Consider the following 21,993-nt stretch of genomic DNA (forward strand, 5'->3'; position numbering starts at 1 on the left):
TGCATCAACACGGAAAAGCTCATACGGACGCGCACATACTATCACCGCCTACATGCATGGGCCATTAAGAACCCTATACGACGGCGTAATGTTCAAAGTCAAATATTTCTTGTTGCTCAAGCACACATTAGGGCTAAAACTAAAAGTAACGGCGTTTGATCATTTTCCGCCTGCGGCCCAATTTCGGCCCAAAACTCCCAACGACAGACTCCTTTGATTTAGGCTAAATATACATTTTACTTCGTAAGGTTTCGTTATTTTTCAATTTAGTCTCGTTTAGAAACTTTCAATTTATTTATTTACATTTTTCTAATTATACTTTGCTTTTTAATAAATGTTAAAGTCGACTGATGATAGAATATGAAGTATGATATTTAAAAGAGAAAATTGAATTTTACGTTCACCTCTTAAAATGTGATGAAATATTTTAATTTTCTTTTAATTTTAAACGATCTAATTTTTCATATAGATTTCTGCTCAACTAACTCGGTACAATGAAAAGTGTGAAAACGTACACACTTAACATGTGCAAGTTCGAATCTCACCCTCTTTACTTTACCAAAAATATTTTTTCTAACTTTCGGCTTGGAATACTGAGCAATGACCCGCAGGAATTAGAAAGTGTATATTTTTATTTAAAATGATTTTACAGGACACTGAAAACATACAAACTTCCAATTTTTTTGTCCATAAAAGAAGGTATCTTTTATCTTTCCATAAAGGCAATTAGGAAATAAAGTATTCTAAACTTTTATAAACTCTTTATATCAACTAGTATTTACTGGTCCCTTTTTTTTTTTTTGGTTATTTGCCGGTGGATTTGCTTTTATGGAAAAGTTTAATCAAATTGTCTGAATTACATTGTTTTGGAAAAGGAATGAGTGTAAAAAATATAAAGCTTACAAAAACTGAAAAGGCATTGAGTTGTCTTATTTGTTAATAAATAGTATTATAATATACTTTATTAAAGTAACTATGTGTGTGCAGTGTGCACTTTTGTCCAGTAGATGAAGCATGGACAATTAACAACTCCATATTGGAGGTAAAGAAATATATGGCCTATATGGCACGTCAGCAGGTGATCTAACGTAAATTTTAACACGAGTTTAGTTGGAACTTGTAAATAGAGAATTTCGCACGGACATGGTGCTCGACCGTGTACACTTCAAAACTTAAGTTGGTACTTAGTTAAACCTGGTGTCGAACCAGATTTATATAAATACAAGAGGTTGCATACATTTGAGAATGTTGAGCCTTCACATCTTACAAGGGAATTATTAACAAGTGGTGGCATCCATACCTATGACTTACCAAATATTCAGTAACAAGAAAAAAATATCCATTAGCAAAATTGATATTTTAGTGACTGTTAGGAGATTTCATCCCAAACAAAATAATTTTTAGGTCGGAGTCAAGTTGAGTTGTGCTTCTGGACACGTTGACTCTTCTTCTTTGTTCTCGTTTATATCCTAATCGAGGTCTAATCACACGCGCCATAATGGTGAGGATTATGTATTTGCAGTTGATTTTATCTCTAACAACATGAATAGAGTGATTTTCATTAGAATGATAAAGATTTGAGTATTGCACATATATACCCATCTATATAATAATTGCAGAGTACTATCCATACCATCAAACTACACCCTTTTCCTGTTAAAAACTCAACCATGGTAATGGACTTGTTGAAATCTTCAATTTTATCCAAAAAGGAAAAATGTAACTAGAATTTCAACAATGTTACTAAAAAATGAAAAAGACAAAACATAAATAAATAAATAAATTAATTAATTAATTAAAGTTGTCCATAATTGTAACTTCACAATCTTGGTTTAGGTAGCCTAAAACTCTTACATGATTATGCATTGGTGTCTTTAATTTATAGGGAAGGGAGCAATTATAATTATGTTTGAAAAAGTTAAAAAGTAGGGTTGGAAAAAAGTGAAAGAATGAGGTGTGTTTGTATCATAAAGCACTTTAAGGCAAAGTAGGCCAGCTTGGCATGCAATAATAAACAACTAACAGGTAGGCAAAGCCATGAGTTTTCTTTGGCCTTTTCTGGGTCCAATCACACACCAACTAAATTCATTAAGGTTGAGGCCAATTCCCATACCCCTTTATGTTATTAAAATATTTCAATTTTGTCACTTTCAATTGCTTTTACTAAAGAGGAGATGGGAAAAAAAAAAAAGCTTGTTTATTTTTTTGGGTAAATTTTAAAGAAAATTATTAGTTTTAATGATCATCTACTAGTCTATATCATAGTTTTACCTGTTACAAAAGGTGAACATCTCTATTCTAAAATATACACATAAGTTCTCAAGTCACCCAGCTATATTTTTATTATTTAAAGCGAGGTTATAGTATTTCATTAATTTGTTTAGTACGATATGTGAATGTGAATATTCAAACTCGCGACTTTCTTTTTATAAAAAAATAGATACCTTAACTAGTTGAATTATGTTTAAGTTTGCGAATGTTTTAATTGAATTAATTAGAATTGGTATGCCTTAATTAAATTCATAATCAATAGTGTTGCATTGGAGTGAATGGATAATAGTTTAGAGTACATTAGAATTAATATAGTTAATTAGGGTTAAAATATTAGTTTGGTCTCCCTACTTTCAACTAGTTCGATTTACTCTCTATATTTTTTAAATATTCATTTTGGTCCCATACTTTTAAAAAATAATTATTTTGGTTCCTTAATTTTATTTTTAACCACATTTTTTCTATCACAATTACAACACGTCACTACAATCAATATATTTCTTACATTACATTATACTAAATAGTTTACGTTATGTGTAAAATTTATGTTAAAATTTTACAAAGATGAACTAAAATGATCACTGTTATTGATTTTGGGGTTCAAGTGGTGGATAATCTTGGGACTTATCTCGGTCTTCCATCCTGTTTTTCTCGAAGAAAGGGGAAAGATTTTAGTTTGGTCAAAGAAAGGGTCTGGAAGACGATCCAAAGGTGGAGAGGTAATTTGTTTTCGGCTGTTGAAAAGAGGTTTTGATCAAAAGTGTTGTCCAGGCGATCTCGACCTATGCTATGAGCTGCTTTAAACTTCCCAAGAACTTTTGTAAAGATATGACAAAGCCCTTTGTGAGGTTCTGGTAGGGTACAACGAATGATTCTCGGAAGCTTCATTGGAGAAGTTGGGAGAAGTTGTGCATGCCAAAGGAAAATGGGGGCTAAACTTCCACTATCTTGAGAGTTTTAATTTTTGGCAAAGCAAGCGTGGCATTTGTTCAAATTTCCTAACCTCTTGGTCTCAAGGTTTTTAAAAGGTTCTTATTTCCCAGACTCCGATATTTTAGATGCTAGCTCTAGCGCCTCGTCATCGTATCTTTGGAAAGGTTTGGTTTGGGGTCGTGCTCTTCTTATCCAAGGTCTTCGAGTCCAGATAGGCAATGGTCAGTCCACTGCTTTCTTCAAAGATAGGTGGATCCCTCGTGAGAACACATTCAAAATCCTTTCCTCATTCTCTGATGAAGAGGAGTATCTAGTTTCTGATTTTATAACTCCATCAAAGCAATGGGACGTAGGGAAACTAAGAGGTTTGGTGAACATTGAAGACCTTCAAGCTATCCTTTCTACTCCGATTAGAAATGACTAATGAACCAGATTCGTGGGTGTGGCACTTTGACAGGAATGACACTTACTCTGTTAAATGTGGGTATAAGCTAACAATGAATACAAGATTTGGGAATGCTTCTGCAAGCAACGAAAGGAGCGAAGCCTGGTGGAAATTCTGTTGGAAGCTAAAAATTCCTCTCAAAATTAAGATCTTTATTTGGAGGGTTTTTAGTGATTGTATTCCTACGATGGGGAATTTATTGAAGAAAGGGGTGGACGTGAGTTCGAAATGTCAAGTATGTGGAAAGTAGGTTGAAACAACAGATCATATTCTTTTTTATTGTAAAAGAGCGAGGGAAGTATGAAGTTTATTGTTACCTCAAGCTGTCGCTCATCGAGATTTCAATCAGTCAGTCCAAAGTAGGTTGGTGTATCTGATGGAGTAGCTTTCTGAGGCGGAATTTGAATTGGTTGGAGTTGGAGCTTGGGCCATCTGGAACGATAGGAACGCTGTTAGATTTAACAAATTTGTCCCAGAAGTTAAGAGCAAATGCGAAAGGATTCTGACATTTGTGAAGGATTTCAAGGAAAGTAGCAGTCTTTGCCATGGATCGATTCCCACTTATTCGCCTCAAGTCAGCTCTGATAGCGACTCCCTGTCTGTTTGGTCTCCTCCCTCAATTGGGTGGGTGAAGATAAATGTGGATGCTGCATGTAAGGAAACTTTGTTTAGAACTGAAATTGGTGTTGTTGCCAGAGATGAAAGGGGTCAAATTATTGCGGCTGTTTCTCGAAGGGTAGAAGCTTACCACGATCCATTGATGGTCGAATCCTGGCTTTGCTCGAAGGTTTCCATATGGTGATGATGTTGAATTTCCAGTTGGTGCAGTTTGAGTCCGATTCCTTCCATCTGGTTAATCTAATTCTTGGAGGCTCTGAAACTCAAACTGATTCCAATGTTTGGATAAAGGATATTCGAAATTTGGCAAAGAATTTCCCTAATTTCAAGTTAATCCATGTGAGACGTCTCGCAAACAGGGCTGCCCATAAACTTTTGTTTATTGGTCCTCTGCTTTTCCAGATTAGCTTCGTCAAGAAGCGATGCACAATTTGTTGGTTTTCTTTGATACTGTTTAAGTTTTAATGAAGTCCCGACAAAAATGAATATTTTCAAATTACATAAACAAAAGTTAAAAGACTTAAAACGATCAAGAACATTTTCTTAAAATATTGCCACTAAAATGAAGCAAAAGCAAGTTGAAAGAAGAAGGACTAAAATAATATTTTAATGTTATTTAAATTAGCATGAGTTCGCATTTCCGAATGGCAATTGTGATTAATTTATGCGGGAAGGAGGGTTGTGATTGGCGGAGGCAAAGGCATGCGACGCCCCAACGAAGGACAAAGGATCAGAGAGCGCGTGCTGTCGTACCACGGTCCGTGTACGGAAGATACGTGTTGTGATACGGACACGTGATAATCCCCTGCTTTTATTTGTCTCTTTCCCACGCTCGTCCGACCGAACCACCTTCTCCCACCAAATCAAAGGAGACCGCGTGGCCACTGGGTCCGGCTCGGTTCCCTTTATTTTACCAAAATTTTAAATGAAAAATATAATCTTATTCAACATTTTCAAATTGTTGTACTAAATAAAACAGCTTCAAATATGTGTTTGATATGAAGTGTTTCCCTTTATGTTTTTGTAATATATAAATCATAAAAGTAGTGATAAAAATATTACATTATGATATTACATAATTTATAATATATTGTGTTACACGTATTTTGATTTTAATAAAACTTAAATGAGTTATGTAAAATAATATATTTTATCAAAATTTTATATTTTTTTAGTGTAATTGTGGATTTACAATTTCAAATTTAAAATTTCGAGGAGTATAAAAATAAATAAATAAATAAAATAAAAGTTTAAATTCAAATCTTAACCGGTGGGTATTCTCTCAATGGCCAAAAAGTCTTAAATTACTCATTTCTTTAACTTTAAAGTTGAATTTAATCTTCATTTTTTGCCGTTCCTAAAATAATTCGTATTAATATTGTAGGTGATTTGCTGGTAAAACTACCATATTCTTATCATTGTCTTTGAATTACCATATTATTTATAATGTACATGTTGATAAAGATTCAAATCATTCATCCTTATTATTAAAAAATCATTAAATCATACAATTAACTTTTCAAACTTGTCAAACTAATAGTTTAATTATGTTATTTGATGTATACTTAACTAAATAAAAACTATGTAAGGTTAATTTAAGGGTTAACGTGTAAATATGATTTGATTACTTGAAACTTTAAAAATTTTGAAAATTGGGCATGTTTTTCAAATTAAATAGATTAGATATATGATGTAAGAAGACCATTTTGAGTTGAATATGAAAGCGTGTTGTTGGTTGTCCATGTCGTCAATTATTGACCGCTTTTTCAAACCACAGGTACACCTATTTTATTTTATTAATTTTTTATTATTGGAAAAGGTGCACCTATTTTTATTTTTTATAAATACTATAGTGACTCATATCTCACCGTTTCCACTCCACAGGTAATATCAACATTTATTTGAAAAAGGAAAAAGAAAAACCCATTATAAGAAATTTAGTGCCACTATGATATTTAAGTAGCATTTTGTGGTGTTCCAAACTTAAAAAAAAAAAAATTAATTAATTACATCAGTTTTAGTACAACAAATGAAAATTGCTGAGTAGTTTGCAGTTAGTTGACTCTAATCTTATCTTATCATGGGTTATCGTTCAGTATTTTAAGATTTTGATAAATTTTTCGTTTTTATTTGTAAACAAAATAAAAAGAAAAAGAGAGGGACTAGTAATCTTAAATTAAACATAATATAAAGCAAAAGATTATTGCATAAATAAAATTTCCTCATCCCATAAAGAACTTGCACCATGAAGAATATGGTGTTCAACACTTTGATACTTAAATTGGTATTTAGATCAAAGAAGTCTAGCGAAGTTATGCTTAAAGAATATAGAAGACATGATTCATGGGTCTCCGAGTTCCATATCCTTCCCTAAGGTGGTGCGTGAGTTGTCCCGTGCTTCCGAACTGAAGTGTTTGATAAAAATGCCTCGATTATAAGTGGTAATTTTTTTATGATTTAATATATAAAGTAACTCAATTTCTACTATTATTATGATATTTCAATTCGATTGGATAGAAGTACGTGGTCGAACGCTCACCCATAAGAAAAAGATATGTTATGGAAATTTGACTGCGCATTAAATGGAGTCCCATTTTTTGGCATTTAATTTTGGAAGAGGAAAATGAAGCGAGAGAGGGAGACAGAGGAGGGTGGGAAGGTATAATAATGATGTAGCACCGCCCCGATTGTGATCTGTGAGTGGCATTTTCAAAAAGCCCTAAAAATTGCATTGGAAATTGAAGAGCGGCCTTTTGATTAAAATATATCATAACTATCTTAGTAAAAAAAAATTCCTAACTTTGTAACTTTTAACTGGTAGCATTTCAAATTTTGATCGTTGATCGTATTAATTTTTGTAATCATGCGACTTTGTAAAAAAATACGAAACTTTAATTTTTCTTATATTTTATTATTTTCGTTAATTTGAATATATGTCACTATAAAATCAAAGATCATAGTTTTATTTTACCCTCGTCAAAACAATTTCATACTTCCTATGTGAAATGTTCAACCATCTAGAATAATGTAGAGTCAAAATAACATAGCAAATTCTATTACTTTGTCAAGCAAAAACTCTTTCCTCTTTAATTCTACCCAAAGAAATAAGTCCCTTACTTCGGCCTTTTAACTTTTAAGTGGGTGCACCAATTTAGAAGCGAATTGATGATTTTTTCAAACCAAACAAAATATATAGAACTAATTAGACTGGCCTAGCAGGTAAATTACATAAACAAAAAACAGTTATTGGATTTGAGAATGAGACTGCATTATGAACATATTGTGTCGATTGGGAGAGGATGACAGATTGCTCGAATATCCGCACATAAATTAAAAATTTGATGGAGCATCGAAACATCTCCCTTATATACTTGAACTATGTTCGTATTGACAAAAAAGAAAGAAAGAAAAACATTTGGGGAAAGCAAGTTGACGGTGTCAAAGACTTATTTTGTATTCATAAAGTTATATTTGTGACAATGACATGCATCTAAGGTGATCCCATTTGTAAATAGTTGTTGAATTTGAAGGATTAGGTGCAACCACAAATATGTATGAAAATAGATTACCTAACATCAAATTGGCATGACCCATTCCTATTTTCTAACCCATATCAATCTAATAATTTATCAATTAAAAAAACTACGTGGTTCTCAATAATAAATTTGATCTAATAATAATACGATATCTTAGACACAAATGTCTATTGTCTGTTGGCACGACTATACCAATTAAATAATTGTCAAGTTCAGGACAACACATACGTTTCATATATCTCTACAATACTATAATATTGTCTACTTTGTACATAAATTTTTATAATTTTACTTTTAATTTAATAAAAAAGTATGATTCTATGATATTTTCATTTTATAATAAATGCGATACATCGGTCAAACTCCCAACAATAATGATATCAACCAACCCAAGAATTTTCATACTCAAAGTTTCTAGCGAATTGTTGAGTAGGACAACTATAGAATAAGTGAAGGGTAATATAGCAAATTAAAGTTGATGGTGATACTTTGCAAAATATAAACAAAGTTTTAATTGTGAGGCAGATGCGTGTGGAATGAAGAGCTACCCAAAGGATGAGGATAAGGTGTGCTTGTAAACAAGCAAGCATGTGCGGTTCATTATTTTTAGCTCTACCTCTATCCTATCTATCACCCTTCTCCATAAATTATAATATATATAACACTTAAATTAAAAAAAATATATATAATAAAAGAAAAAAAAACAACAGAAAATTCAATATCATGACTAGATGAATCCAAAAGACACTTGATACCATGGTTATTATTATCATTAATTTTACAACATTTTAATAAAATTGGATATATAATCTCTTGACACAGCTCTTCATTTTCTTTGAATTATGGTTCAGAGACAAAGGATGATGGAAGAAAAGAAAGACGACGATGGAGATACAGCGGAGATCGATTCGAACACTTTTCTATAACGGGGTGGTGTCATAAGAGGTAAGATTTATCCATTAATTGACAAGTCCGCTTCAATGACATTGAATTAGGTTGAGATAAAAGATGATTTCTAGGCTAAAAATTATTTATATTTTTAATTCTTTGAACAATTTTCTTAAATGCGTGTCAAACGTAATTCTTACTGACCTTATTTCTTATTTATGCAGTATTTCTCTGTTTAAAAAAAAACACACACATTTTGTTGCAAAATCCCTTCAATTTCTCCTGCTCTATCTCTCACAGTGATTGTGAGATTCCTCATCTCTGTGTCTCTATAATTTTCCTTCTCTTTCTGTGAGTCTTTAGAAGTCAGAGTGGTCATATATTTTCTTTGTTTCCCTCATTCTCTTTCTCCCTCAAATTCTCTCTCACTCAACCCCTCACGTTCTCCATTTTCTTCTGCTCTCTCTCTCCTCCATTCCCTCTATAAACTGAACACCCATAACGAAACTCGAATCGCCCATCCGCAACCGCAACCACAACGATTATTCATCATCCTCTCGCTCCACTAAACCACTTCCTTCCATCTTTCTAAGTGTTTCTCCGGATTTAATTTCTCATCCAAGCGATTCCTGAATGGAGCTCTTATTCCGCCGTCCAGTTCCCGAATCGACTGTTCATCTTTTGCCGGTGAGAACAGAGAAATAAGGTCGAGTTTCCTTGGATTGTAATTCCTTAAACCGGAGATACCAAGGCGGAAGAAATCTCTCTCTCTCTCTCTCCCTCCCTCCTCTTGCTAGCGCCGCTGCAGAGTGCAGACCTAACATCTGCCATTGGTGGGTCTCGGATAGCAGCGATTGGTATTTTCTTCCCACTCATTTTACAACGAATTCTTGTTTAGGGCTTCGGCTTAATAATCTTGAATTTTTTTTTAATTATTGTTTGCTTTATTTTTTTACACTCTTATTATCGTTTTATTTGTAAATTATAAGAATAATATTTTAATCGTTTCACTCGTGCACAAGCGTGTGAGACTAGACCTCTGATCCAACTGCGTGAATTTAAATAAATTAAATTATCTTTTATTATTATTGTTTTTTTGAAATTATCTTTTAGCTTTTTGAGAACGAGTAATATGCCTTTTCGTGCTTCGGGGGTGAATGGAAAATGGAAATTTTGGCTACATTAAAAAGACAAAATAAAGTGTACAAGTTTTGTTTTCTTTCAAAAACTAATAGTAATTTTTGTTTTCTATTGTGAGTGTAAAAGTTATCTTCATTCTATAATTAATACGACATTTTTTTTACTACAACTAATTCAACTTATGTTTTAGTATCACAAATATTATTATTTTATATTTTTACTTTTATATATATATAGTGTTAATTTTGATTATGCATAAAAATATTTATTTTGATATTTATATTTTAAATTTTATCGATTTAATTTTTCTTTTATTTTGAAAACTTTCATTTTATGCATGTATTTTTAAAAGGTGACACCTGTGTTTCTTTCATTTTTCTTTTTTATCTCATTCATTCAATGAAATATAGTTATAGTTTTGTATTAAAGAGTTTCGTGTATAGAATTTGTGTTAGAATCTTTTAAATGAGAATTAAAATAGCCATTTTCTAAAAGTTTGGACTTTTTAAAAACAATTGAACAAAAATGAACCAAAACTGATGGACCAAAATAGTATTTCTAATAAATTGTATTATGGATAATTTGTTTAGGTACTTTTTTTAATATTATTTCCACTTAAGGAAGAAGGCTGATCAATGTGTTTTCCACTCTGCACGCAATTGAATATAAAGAACTTCTTAAGGATTAAAGTTGATCCTTTTTGTTGATTTTTTTTATAAAAAATCTTTTGACGGTTTCGGTATGAATATTTTCTTTTGAATTTTTTTATGGCTTGAAATGAATTTCTTTTGAATATTTTCTTATGATCATGGAGTTCAAGCAAAAATGGGCCAAAACAAATTGATTTTCTTTTTAGTTTGACTAATTTATACTTTTAACTTTTAAGTCAGATTTGATTAGGTGTGAAACTGGTTACATTTTTTTCTTGATTCTAATAATTTTGATGATTTATAGAGTTAAATATCACTTAGATAGATAGAAAGAAAAGAAATAGTGAATACATCAAAATGGCTTATATTGAATGGATAGATTAGTGGCACTTTTCTTCTCTTTTCTTTTCTTTTAAAAAGCTGGCAAGCTTTGGACTTTTGATAAAGAGCATTTATGGGGGCTTGATTAGTATTTTAAGTCACTCTACTACTACTCTAAACACTATATACAGCTACTCTCTGGCTCCTGCGAATTTGTGATTCTGGGAAGGTGGTGTAGGCTTCTCATTTTCTCTTCCAAATCTTTCTACGTTGATCAACTTCAAATTCTCTCAACCTATTCTAGCTTGGTTACCTGTTCTATTTCTATTTCGGTAACGCTGGGAAACACTTTCTTGCCTTCTATACGGTTGTTTGAAGTGTTCGGTGACCATTTTATGTTTCTGGGCAGAGTAAATTAGGGATTCTGATTACACGTTAAAACTTGACAGGAAAATGGGAGACAAAGATGAGAAGCCTGAGGTTTTGGAGGCTGTATTGAAGGAAACTGTGGACTTGGTAACAGATCTATTCTAAACAATTCATTTACCTCTGCTTGTTATTCTGTGTGAATGATTCGAAATTCCCTTGCACTCACTTTCAAAATCATGTGAATGCAGGAAAACATACCCATCGAGGAGGTTTTTGATAATCTGAGATGTAGTAAAGAGGGTCTTACCACAGCGGCTGCTGAGGAACGACTTGTAATTTTTGGTCACAACAAGCTTGAGGAGAAGAAGGTAACTAACGTCTCACCTCTAATGTTAATCGTCTTGTTATCTAGTAATTAAGTGCTAATCATGTTTTGCCTCTCGTCCTAATATTTTTCTAGGAAAGTAAAATCTTGAAGTTTTTGGGGTTTATGTGGAATCCCCTCTCATGGGTAATGGAAGCTGCTGCTATTATGGCCATTGCACTCGCAAATGGGGGAGTAAGTGCTCGGCTTTTTGGTTCGTATGGTCATTTCTCTCAGTAACTTCCATCTTGGTATATTTCTAGAGAATTGTCCCCTTATGTCCTTCTTGTACAAAGATTACATAATACATTCTTGCACAGGGAAAGCCTCCTGACTGGCAAGATTTTGTTGGTATTATCTCCCTGTTGCTTATCAACTCAACCATCAGTTTTATTGAGGAAAACAACGCTGGTAATGCTGCCGCTGCTCTAATGGCTAGTTTAGCTCCCCAAGCCAAGGTAATAAAATTGGCCAAATCCTTCATTATTTTTAGTGAAAGTACAACCAGATATGCAAGTGATTGCTTCTTCTCCTCCTCTTTGGACAAGGTGTTATATTCCTGATTTTTTTGGTTCTTTTGGCTGTATGTTGATAAAAGATTCTTCGAGATGGAAGGTGGAGTGTGCAAGATGCTTCAGTTTTAGTTCCTGGTGATGTTATAAGCATCAAACTTGGGGATATAATTCCAGCTGATGCTCGTCTTCTAGAGGGGGATCCATTGAAAATTGATCAGGTCAGATAACGTTTGCTGACTTCTTAGATATATTTTGTCATTATGTGATTGTTTTCCCCGAAAACTCAAAAGTTTTCTGAATTTATTTTTCGAACTTTGCAGTCTGCTCTTACAGGCGAGTCCCTTCCTGTTACGAAAGGTCCTGGGGATGGGATATACTCTGGTTCCACTTGCAAACAAGGGGAAATTGAAGCAGTGGTCATCGCCACTGGTGTGCATACTTTCTTTGGGAAGGCTGCTCACCTTGTTGACACCACTAATCAAGTGGGCCACTTCCAAAAGGTAAGGTCTTTGGTATATTATATTCTATGTGGGCATTTTAAGTATCGAGTAAGGGTATGTTTTGAAGTCATGTTTAGAAACATAAAATTAAATAACAGTTTTTTTCTTAAAAATATTTTTAATAATGCTGAAAGCTTGTTTGGTAGGATAGTAAGAACGATTTTTCAGAACGAAAACAGTAGAAAACAAAAAAGTATTGTGTTGTTTTTGTGTTCTCTCTTTAGCTTTGTTAAATTTACTGCTCATATATCATCATGAATATTTTTTTAAATTAATTTTGAGAAGAATAAACGAAGACCCAATAATAGAAGATATTTTTCCAAAAAGTTTCTGAAATTACAAACAATAGAAAACAGTTTAAGAAGGGTAATTCATAGAACCGTTTCTCCCATACCACACCTAATTTCCCTCCTTTTCCCTGTCATGTAGGTTTTAACTGCAATAGGGAACTTCTGCATATGTTCAATTGCTGTGGGGATGATTACAGAAATTATTGTCATGTACCCAATTCAAGATCGGGAATATCGTCCTGGAATCGATAATCTTCTCGTGCTTCTGATTGGAGGAATTCCAATTGCCATGCCCACAGTCCTCTCTGTAACAATGGCTATTGGCTCCCATAGGTTATCCCAGCAGGTTTGCTAGGATTCCTGGATTTCCTGTTTAGAGTAATTCAACTATGAGAAAATGAATGATTGAGATATTGTAAAATTTAATTGTAGGGTGCTATCACTAAGAGGATGACTGCAATTGAAGAGATGGCAGGTATGGATGTGCTTTGCAGTGACAAGACTGGAACTCTGACATTAAACAAGCTAACCGTTGACAAAAATCTTGTTGAGGTCAGTAAGCAAACGTAGCTTTGTTCTGCTTATTAACATACATATTACATGCCTATCGTTCAACCTACTAACCCTTGGGTAGTCGTTCTAAATGTGGGATATCTGACTTGAAAATTTTAGGTTTTTGCTAAAGGAGTGGATGTGGATACTGTGGTTTTAATGGCAGCCCGGGCATCAAGAACAGAGAATCAAGATGCTATTGATACTGCTATTGTTGGGATGCTTGCTGATCCGAAAGAGGTTTCACTAGCTTGAACATATTTTGTTTTTCCCTGCAATAGGATTCAACTGCAAGTATTCATATTATATGCAAACTCTAAGTCTAAGTTTAATTTTTTTTATCTATTTTCTTTCTTCCGATAGGCTCGTGCTGGTATCCAAGAAGTACATTTCCTTCCTTTTAACCCTACTGATAAGCGGACTGCATTGACTTACATAGACCATGAAGGTAAAATGCATAGGGTCAGCAAAGGTGCACCAGAGCAGGTATATAGATTTGCCTTTTTAGCTTGTATTAATGTGTTTTCCTCCTGAAATGAAAGAACAAAATGATTAGTCTCAACTCCCAAAACTGTTTCTCTGTTGACTATGATCCTAGATTCTGAACCTTGCACACAATAAATCGGAAATTGAGCGGAAAGTTCATGCTGTGATTGATAAGTTTGCGGAGCGAGGTTTACGTTCTCTTGCTGTGGCATACCAGGTAATGTACTTCCACGTTTTACCTTCTAAACGTGATCAACATTCAACAAAACAAGTAGGGTCTCGATGGATGACTGTTCTTTGTAATTATTATTATTTTTATCATATATTTTAGCGCTGGTCTTGTTGTCAATGTACACAGGAAGTTCCAGATGGTAGGAAAGAGAGTGCTGGAGGGCCATGGCAGTTTATTGGCCTTCTACCACTGTTCGACCCACCAAGACATGATAGTGCGGAGACTATAAGGAGGGCCTTAAATCTTGGAGTGAACGTGAAGATGATTACTGGTATCTATTTTTTGGTAGCTAAGCTGTTTTTGTAGAGAAAGTACTGAGAAATATCACAATCTCTGAACCTGCAATGCTTGCAAATAGGTTTTTTCTAAAAACTTTTAATAGCCAATTTCCCCTGTTTTTTGTATTCTTTGAATTTACTTTGGATGGAGTGTCAAGACGTTGCCTCTTTGTTTAATTGGTTTGAAGAGTACAATAAGAAATGAACGAACATGAGATAACTGTTAGGCAATGGATATGTGGATTCCCTCCTCCATACGAGGAAAACCCAAAAAACATGTCTTCACTGTTCTCGTGTTTGCCATCATGGACATGGCCCATGGGAGTAGTATGCCCTAGTTTATGTGCTTCTGACCCTCTTTGCTTTTTAGGCGACCAGCTGGCGATAGGAAAGGAAACAGGACGTCGCTTGGGGATGGGAACCAACATGTATCCCTCTTCTGCTTTATTAGGTCAGGACAAGGATGAGTCCATTGCTGCTTTACCTGTTGATGAACTGATAGAAAAAGCTGATGGCTTTGCTGGTGTTTTTCCTGGTATAATTTCTATCTCCAAACGTGTTTCCTTCTTTTCTAAGATATAGAGTTCTTGAAGTTGCTACATATACTGATTACTCACGCTTGTATTGATTCTATTCATTGGTTGGAACTGTTTGATTCAGAGCACAAATATGAGATTGTAAAGCGCCTGCAGGCAAGGAAACATATCTGTGGGATGACTGGTGATGGAGTAAATGATGCTCCAGCCCTTAAGAAAGCAGACATAGGGATAGCTGTTGCTGATGCTACTGATGCTGCTCGTAGTGCTTCAGACATAGTCCTTACGGAACCTGGTCTCAGTGTTATCATTAGTGCTGTTTTGACCAGCCGAGCAATCTTCCAAAGGATGAAAAATTACACTGTAAGCAGTGCTTTGAATAATCACTTCATATCTCATGATTTAGATTGCTGCATTCTCACTTGAAAAGATATTATTGATATTTCTTCAACTTCTTGGAACGACACTTCCATAAATTTTACGCGTATGTTGTTGTATTGTAGTAACATTTTTTTTTTAATTAAGGAAGAGGTATGTGATATACTTACTGAACTTCTGTATCTGGCAGATATATGCAGTTTCAATCACTATTCGTATAGTGGTAAGTAAATGGTGGTGCTACATTCAATTGCCTGCCATCTCTGTATTATTATTATTATTTTTTTCAGTCTATTCATTCAAGTATTATATGACATCATGATCTGAAATATTTTCATCTTCTATGTTGCTTGTCTGTTATGTCAACAGCTAGGTTTCATGTTGCTGGCTCTCATATGGAAATTTGACTTCCCACCTTTTATGGTGCTCATCATTGCCATTCTCAACGATGGTTTGTTTTTTTCTTTTCTTTTGACGACCATTAGCATCTCATACACAATGTGTCTTGTCCCTGAGTGAATCTACACTCTAGATTTAAGAAAGAAATATTGCAAGTTGCCAATAAATGATTTCTCCTCGTTAAGATGTGTGAAATTAGCAATTTTATTCAAGGCCATAGATATTAGTTATTACAGCTTCTGGTTAGAATATGAATTCCGTAAAAGATAAAGTTACTGATGTGTTGCAGAGCAAAGTGAGAAGCTTTATATTTCTGAACTTTTAACTACTGAGAAAGTTATTTTGATTAATTGTCAAAACTTTGTGATAACTAGGTACCATAATGACAATATCGAAGGATAGAGTGAAGCCATCTCCTTTGCCTGATAGCTGGAAGCTGGCGGAAATTTTCACAACTGGCATCATACTCGGAGGCTATTTGGCAATGATGACTGTTATCTTCTTTTGGGTAGCCTATAAAACAGACTTCTTTCCAGTAAGATAGCTGCATCTTATTCATTGGAAGATGCGCATTAGAACTCTATGAACTTTTTTGCCTTGACAGGCAACCAATGTTGCTATCTTGTTAGTTATTTTTATAACTACTTGTGACCTTCGCTTTCGGGCTCATTTTTTCAGCGAGTTTTTGGGGTAGCAACTCTCGAGAAAACTGCTCACGATGACATTAGGAAACTTGCCTCAGCAGTGTATTTGCAAGTAAGCACTATTAGTCAGGCTCTCATATTTGTTACACGCTCGCGAAGTTGGTCGTACGTGGAACGTCCTGGGTTATTACTGGTCGTGGCTTTCCTGGTTGCACAGCTGGTAAGTGGACTATACCAACCATTAAACTTCAGTACAGCTTTTCATACTGTTCTATGCCAAGCTTCTGATTTGTACTGAAACTGGTTTTTCTTTCTGATCAACAGATTGCTACTTTAATTGCGGTTTATGCAAATTGGAAGTTTGCTGCCATTGAAGGAATTGGATGGGGTTGGGCCGGTGTTATTTGGCTATACAACATCATCTTTTACATCCCACTAGATCTCATAAAGTTCTTTACACGATATGCTTTGAGTGGGAGGGCTTGGGATCTTGTTATTGAACAAAGGGTACTTCTACTTCGCTCCCTCCACCGAGCTACTTACTGATGATTTCTTATTAATTATGTTGTGATCGAGTCGTTTCACTGGATGTAGATTGCGTTTACGAGGCAAAAGGACTTCGGGAAGGAACAGCGGGAGCTACAATGGGCTCATGCACAAAGAACATTACATGGACTGCAAGCGCCGGATGCCAAAATGTTCCATGACCGAACTCACTTCACCGAGCTCAATCAGATGGCCGAAGAAGCCAAAAGGAGAGCTGAAATTGCAAGGTATGAACTGAATCAGAATGTGAAGAAGAAATTGTTTGAGATTTAAAATAGAAGGGCTGAGTTTTGGTTGTTGGCGTATTTGTTTCAGGTTGAGGGAACTACACACTCTGAAAGGCCATGTTGAATCAGTGGTGAGGCTGAAAGGACTTGACATCGACACGATTCAGCAAGCTTACACTGTTTGACAAAAGTCTCTGTTTGGTAACTCTCACTGTAAATTAATGGCAGCGATTGTGTTAGTTTTGCTTCTGCAAAGAAAACAAAGATTTTTAAGTATTCTATTTGGTACTCGTCCCCAAAAGTAGAATATACAACTTTTTAAATATTCCTCCTCCTCCCTTTTGTGGCTTTAAATTTATTCCAAGCACAGGTCATTAATAGCTTATTTTGCACTATGAGATCCAAACATTTTAAAGGTTAGAGACCAAGCTAAATATCAAGAACTAAACTATATAATTACCCGAAATGACAGTTGGAATTTTGTTTTTATTTGTTTACTCTTTTAATTGATTCAGAATAAAAATTAGAGGAAAAAAATGAATGATCTTCGAGAGAGTGGGGAAGGGCCATATAATTGTTGAAGAATAAGGGAAGGTGAGATCAGAAAAAGGCCAACTGAAATTAAGGATGAGTTACTCAGGTGAGCTTATCATCTTCATCAAACTCTTCTCGATGACAATTTTTTATGAATACTATTCCATAATTTAGGACCTTGATCATCGGTAAAAGTTAATTGACTAATTCATCAATTTAATGCTTACCTAGCACCACAAATTTGATGCAATGGAAAGGTGGTTTATAACTTGCCATAGAAGTTCAAATTTTCATCTCCATAGCAAATTGATTGATGATGCTTCGAAAATAGGTGATATTATTTTGATTTGCAGGACCCGAACGACTAATTTTGAGGTGGCAAGGATAATAAGATTGAAATTGTTAATGCACTTTTCTAGAACAAAAGGGATTCAACAAAATCTGTAAAATAGAAAGATTAAATCAGGATTTTATATGAAGTATACCGACAAACCTTCTTTTCCTAAATAGAGGAAAAAACTAAGTTCATCGTAATATTCAGAGTTTTTTCATAATAGAAGTAATTTTAAATGCAAAACATGTAACTTAATTTTAAATGCAGAACATGGAACTTGATTTGAGAATGACAATGACACCATTTCTATTTCAATTGTGAAAGATTGAGAAATTTAACCAAATCATCTGACTTAAATTGCTTTGGATAGCTACGTGATGAACATTTTAAGTTTGAATTGAGTTGATGACACAATGGAAAAAAAGGTTGAATAAATTCTTCAGGTAGAAAACAAAAGACATATATAGCTAACGAATATTCAGCATGGAATACATGTCATTACATTACAAGAAAAACTGAAAAAGACAACCCATGAAAATACGAATTCTATTTTCTTAATTTGGTTCAACTAACGACCAACGTGCTAATGTGGGCATGTATAGAGGCATATATGCAAATCGAGATGGGATGACGGAATAATAACAAAAATTTATTATCCTTTTTTTAACAATAAGTTCAAGGGGTAAAAATTTATATTACGAAAGTTAGATGAAATCAAAGCAATTACTTTTTTAATAAAAAAAATCTAAGAATTAAAATACACATTTTAAAAATTCCTAGATAAACCCTTCCTAGTTATAACCATGCATATTCATATTTCATAAAATACGACATTGACATAAGAAGAAGAGAAGAATCAATATTTCTATTATATCGTACAGAATCGACAAAATTGGTTAAATGCTTAGCTATTAATTTAAAGAATCTTTATGAAATTTTTAATTTTTCTTGAAATATCCGTTAGATACCAAAATTTTATTGATATTTAAAACTGCAGTTATAAGCAAGTTTTGCAAGTGTTCACTCTATCCATCCATAGGTCAAATAACAGTGGTTAGATTTTCCCATCAAAATTTGTGGTTCCAAAGCTTCAAATTGATAGCATTAAACCAAACACAAAACTCCAGATTCTCCTCTTTGTAATATTTCTATTGCTGTTATTTTTGTGTGAACCAAATTCATATAAGGAAGGCCCTTCACAGAACCTCGTTTTGGAACAATTGGCCTTCCACTCTCATGCCTCCAATACATTCAAATTTTGTTCTTTACAAGAACTTGAAGCCAAAAGAAAAAAAAAGAAGGTAGATTTTAAAATTTCCATGAAATCCCAAATTCAAAATCTACACTATAATAAGTATTAAGGATGCTTCTCTTGGGACTTATTGTAGCAACAAATTTTCCAGTATCTAAACACTCATTTTCTCTTGTTGTTTTGAAATCAAGTGAATTTCAGAGGGATTTTGAGGTGCCCCTTTATACTTGTACCAATTAGCACAAACCAAAAAGTAACCCAAATTGACGAACTCAATCCCGGTAATGAAGTAATAGAAGTAGTCCAATCTGCCCTTGTTGAGATCCTCCGGCAGCCAATCTCCAGACCCAGATCTGGTGCTCATCCGATGAACCACCGTAATCAAAAGCCCACTCAAATAGCTGCCTCCGGCAATGGCGCAGAAGAACATCGACCCTCCAATGCTCCTCATGTTCTCCGGAAATTGCTTGTAATAGAATTCCAATTGGCTCACCGCCCCGAACCCATCAGCCAGCCCGGCCAGCGTCAGCTGAGGAATCAGCCACGACGCGGACAAGGCCGAAATCGCGCCCTTCCGCGGCTCGAAGCCTAGGGTCGGCCTCGTGAGCGCCACCACTCTGCGGCGCGCCTCGACCAGCGCCGACACGAGCGCTGTGAGCGCCGCGAGGAAAATGCCGATCCCCTGCCTCTGCAGAATGGTGATGCCGCTTTCTTTTGCGGTCAGTTTGTGGAGGAGAGGGACCAGGAATCGGTCGTAGATGGGCAGCCAGATGCTGAGGCTTAGCATTGAGAAGACGGTGTAGGAGGCGGCCGGGATTGTGAAGCTCCCCAGGCGTCTGTTTGATTGAAGGGCTTGAAATACTGCGTATGTTTGTTGTTGGGATTGAGCCGTGAAGTATAGAACTCCTGTTACCCATATTGGTATCACTCTCACTACACATTTTACTTCTTCCACTTGCTGCACGCTGCAGAGTTTCCATGGCTCTGCTGCTGATCCATCCTCCTTAATTCTGTCCTCTGCTGTTATGATTGCTGCTTTGTTCAGAAATCTGTATGAGAACAGGGACATGGGTTTATGAGACATTTTTAGAACATGGGTATCTCCTAAATACAAAATTCAAAATTCGAAATTCGAAGAACCTATTAGACACATTTTAAAGTTCAAAAACCAAATTTGTACTTCAATATATCATAACCTTTTGAAAGCTTTTGTTATAACGATAATCTCTCCTTGTCTCTTCACTTTAAAAAGCTTTAGTACTGATGGAGATATTGTCTTTGATACGAATCTTCCGTACCAATGGAGATGTTGTCTTGATACGAATCTTCTTCTGTTAGGATATTGTTTGCATAGTGGTATTTAAACATGGTAGTAACCTTTTCTCATTTTCTCTAATAATCACTTTGGAGTTAATCCATCCGTTTAAATTTTTGGGTTTAGTGATAGTTTTGAGAATAAGAGAAAAGAGTTTCATGGGTTACCTGAACTGATCTGAATAGGAAAGTTTGGAGTTAATGGAGCCAGGAGGAATGTAGTTAAAGAGGGAAACCCATGGTTGGTCTGGTTGCTTGAGTTTGCGTTTCTTGATTGCAACAACAAAAACTTGGGCGACGCTGGTCATTGGGCTGCCAGTGGCTTTCACTTTCACGTAAATTTTAGAGCCCACGAAGAAGAGCAGACAAGCAATGAGCATAAGAAGCGCAGGAATTCCCAACCCCAGAGCCCAGCTCACACTCGTTTGGACATACACAATCACTGTCAATGACACCATCATCGCAAACGTGTAGGTGAAAACATACCAATTGAAGAAACTATTGATCCCTTTCTTCCCAGCCTCCGTATGGGATTGAATTGGTCCGCCCCAAACGCCAAATTACACGGCCGGATTCCCCCAGCTCCGACCACCATCAGCCCAAATCCGGCCATCAGAAACGCCATCTGCCCCGCCGTTGCCCCTTTGCAGAGCTCCCCTGTGCAACGGGGCGGATGCAAGTTCTTCAACGCCGCTGTCAGGTGAATCACAAGCAACCCCTTCAACCAAAAACAAACATTCAAGGCTCCATTGGGAGATGGGGACGTGGGAATTGGAAAAAAGGTTCAAACTTTGTACCAAGAAAGAGGCCACGGTTGCAAATCCCAAGGTCTTGTAGCGCCCAAAGTAAGTGTCGCAGAGGAAAGCTCCGATTATGGTGACCAAATTGGTGCTGCCATTGAAGATATTGAGCAAGGTCCCGGCCGTGATGCTCTTCATGTTGAAGACTGAAGTTAAATAAATCAAGAGGTTCGCCAAGGTTCCAATGGCTCCCAGCTTCTCAAAAGTCTCATTCCCTGAAACCACAGAGCTGCATAAATTGTAAACTTCATAAACAGAATACAAAACACACGAAACAGAGCTTCCTCTGGCTTACCTATGACAAAGGGCATGGCCTTCCACCCTCTGTAATGTAACTCAGTCTCTCCATCATAAATTTTCTGAACCGCTGCCTCATTTTTCTCCATGGTTTCTCTGTGTTCGGTGCTGGCAGTGCCCAGTAAGGTGTATTTATCCCATTTTTATGGATGAAGATGAAGTTTAAGCGAGGGAGGGGTAAACGTAGAAATTTCAGAGGCAAGGAGGCTATTTTATGGAAAAAATCTTGCCATTATAATTTCAACCTACAAAATAGTCATATCTATTATAAATTTTTGTTTACGTAGAATCCTTAAATATCCCTCAAAATCATGGTTCTTTCTTTTTTTTGTTTCGCTCATTAA

At 35.3% G+C, this 21,993-nt stretch overlaps 3 protein-coding genes across 6 annotated transcripts; 2 read left to right on the forward strand and 1 right to left on the reverse strand.

The window, feature by feature from the left end:
- The first annotated feature begins 3,620 nt into the window (after positions 1–3,620).
- LOC148210541 (uncharacterized) lies at positions 3,621–4,451 on the forward strand. Its single transcript, XM_088126092.1, has 2 exons — positions 3,621–3,884; positions 4,035–4,451. The coding sequence occupies exons 1-2, from the start codon at positions 3,621–3,623 to the stop codon at positions 4,449–4,451; spliced, it is 681 nt and encodes a 226-aa protein (XP_087982218.1).
- A 4,227-nt stretch (positions 4,452–8,678) lies between these two features.
- On the forward strand, positions 8,679–17,443 carry LOC111007151 (ATPase 11, plasma membrane-type). 4 transcript variants are annotated; one of them, XM_022279384.2, is made up of 22 exons: positions 8,679–8,748; positions 11,252–11,318; positions 11,420–11,539; positions 11,632–11,730; positions 11,856–11,993; positions 12,134–12,268; positions 12,371–12,550; positions 12,980–13,186; positions 13,273–13,392; positions 13,513–13,632; positions 13,756–13,878; positions 13,991–14,095; positions 14,237–14,381; positions 14,759–14,923; positions 15,049–15,287; positions 15,493–15,525; positions 15,672–15,753; positions 16,076–16,236; positions 16,380–16,565; positions 16,670–16,852; positions 16,940–17,118; positions 17,207–17,443. In XM_022279384.2, exons 2-22 carry the CDS (start codon positions 11,256–11,258, stop codon positions 17,301–17,303), a joined length of 2,880 nt encoding a protein of 959 aa, XP_022135076.1. In that variant the 5' UTR covers positions 8,679–8,748; positions 11,252–11,255; the 3' UTR covers positions 17,304–17,443. The 4 variants fall into 4 exon arrangements, with proteins under 4 accessions (XP_022135076.1, XP_087982187.1, XP_022135075.1 ...); XM_088126061.1 differs by lacking the exon at positions 8,679–8,748 and adding an exon at positions 8,940–9,548; XM_022279383.2 differs by lacking the exon at positions 8,679–8,748 and adding an exon at positions 10,925–11,134.
- Positions 17,444–19,114: 1,671 nt separating this feature from the next.
- LOC111006949 (protein NRT1/ PTR FAMILY 2.11) lies at positions 19,115–21,993 on the reverse strand. Its single transcript, XM_088126085.1, is given in 5 exon segments — positions 19,115–20,287; positions 20,721–21,081; positions 21,084–21,270; positions 21,350–21,567; positions 21,648–21,993. Coding segments are annotated over 5 exon segments (1,752 nt in total). The 5' UTR covers positions 21,739–21,993; the 3' UTR covers positions 19,115–19,392.

The sequence above is a fragment of the Momordica charantia genome, assembly GCF_013281855.1.
Source record: "Momordica charantia cultivar OHB3-1 chromosome 6 unlocalized genomic scaffold, Mcharantia_2.0 BLBB01000006.1, whole genome shotgun sequence".
NCBI lineage: Eukaryota > Viridiplantae > Streptophyta > Magnoliopsida > Cucurbitales > Cucurbitaceae > Momordica > Momordica charantia.

Bases quoted from the DNA above. Each gene is read 5' to 3' on its own strand.
- LOC148210541 (XM_088126092.1), top strand. From the start codon at position 3,621: ATGACTAATGAACCAGATTCGTGGGTGTGGCACTTTGACAGGAATGAC. The intron at 3,885-4,034 runs GTATGTGGAAAG...CTGATGGAGTAG, and splicing joins ACGTGAGTTCGAAATGTCAA to CTTTCTGAGGCGGAATTTGA.
- LOC111007151 (XM_022279384.2), top strand. From the start codon at position 11,256: ATGGGAGACAAAGATGAGAAGCCTGAGGTTTTGGAGGCTGTATTGAAG. The intron at 11,731-11,855 runs GTAAGTGCTCGG...ATTCTTGCACAG, and splicing joins TTGCACTCGCAAATGGGGGA to GGAAAGCCTCCTGACTGGCA. The intron at 16,237-16,379 runs GTAAGATAGCTG...TCATTTTTTCAG, and splicing joins ATAAAACAGACTTCTTTCCA to CGAGTTTTTGGGGTAGCAAC.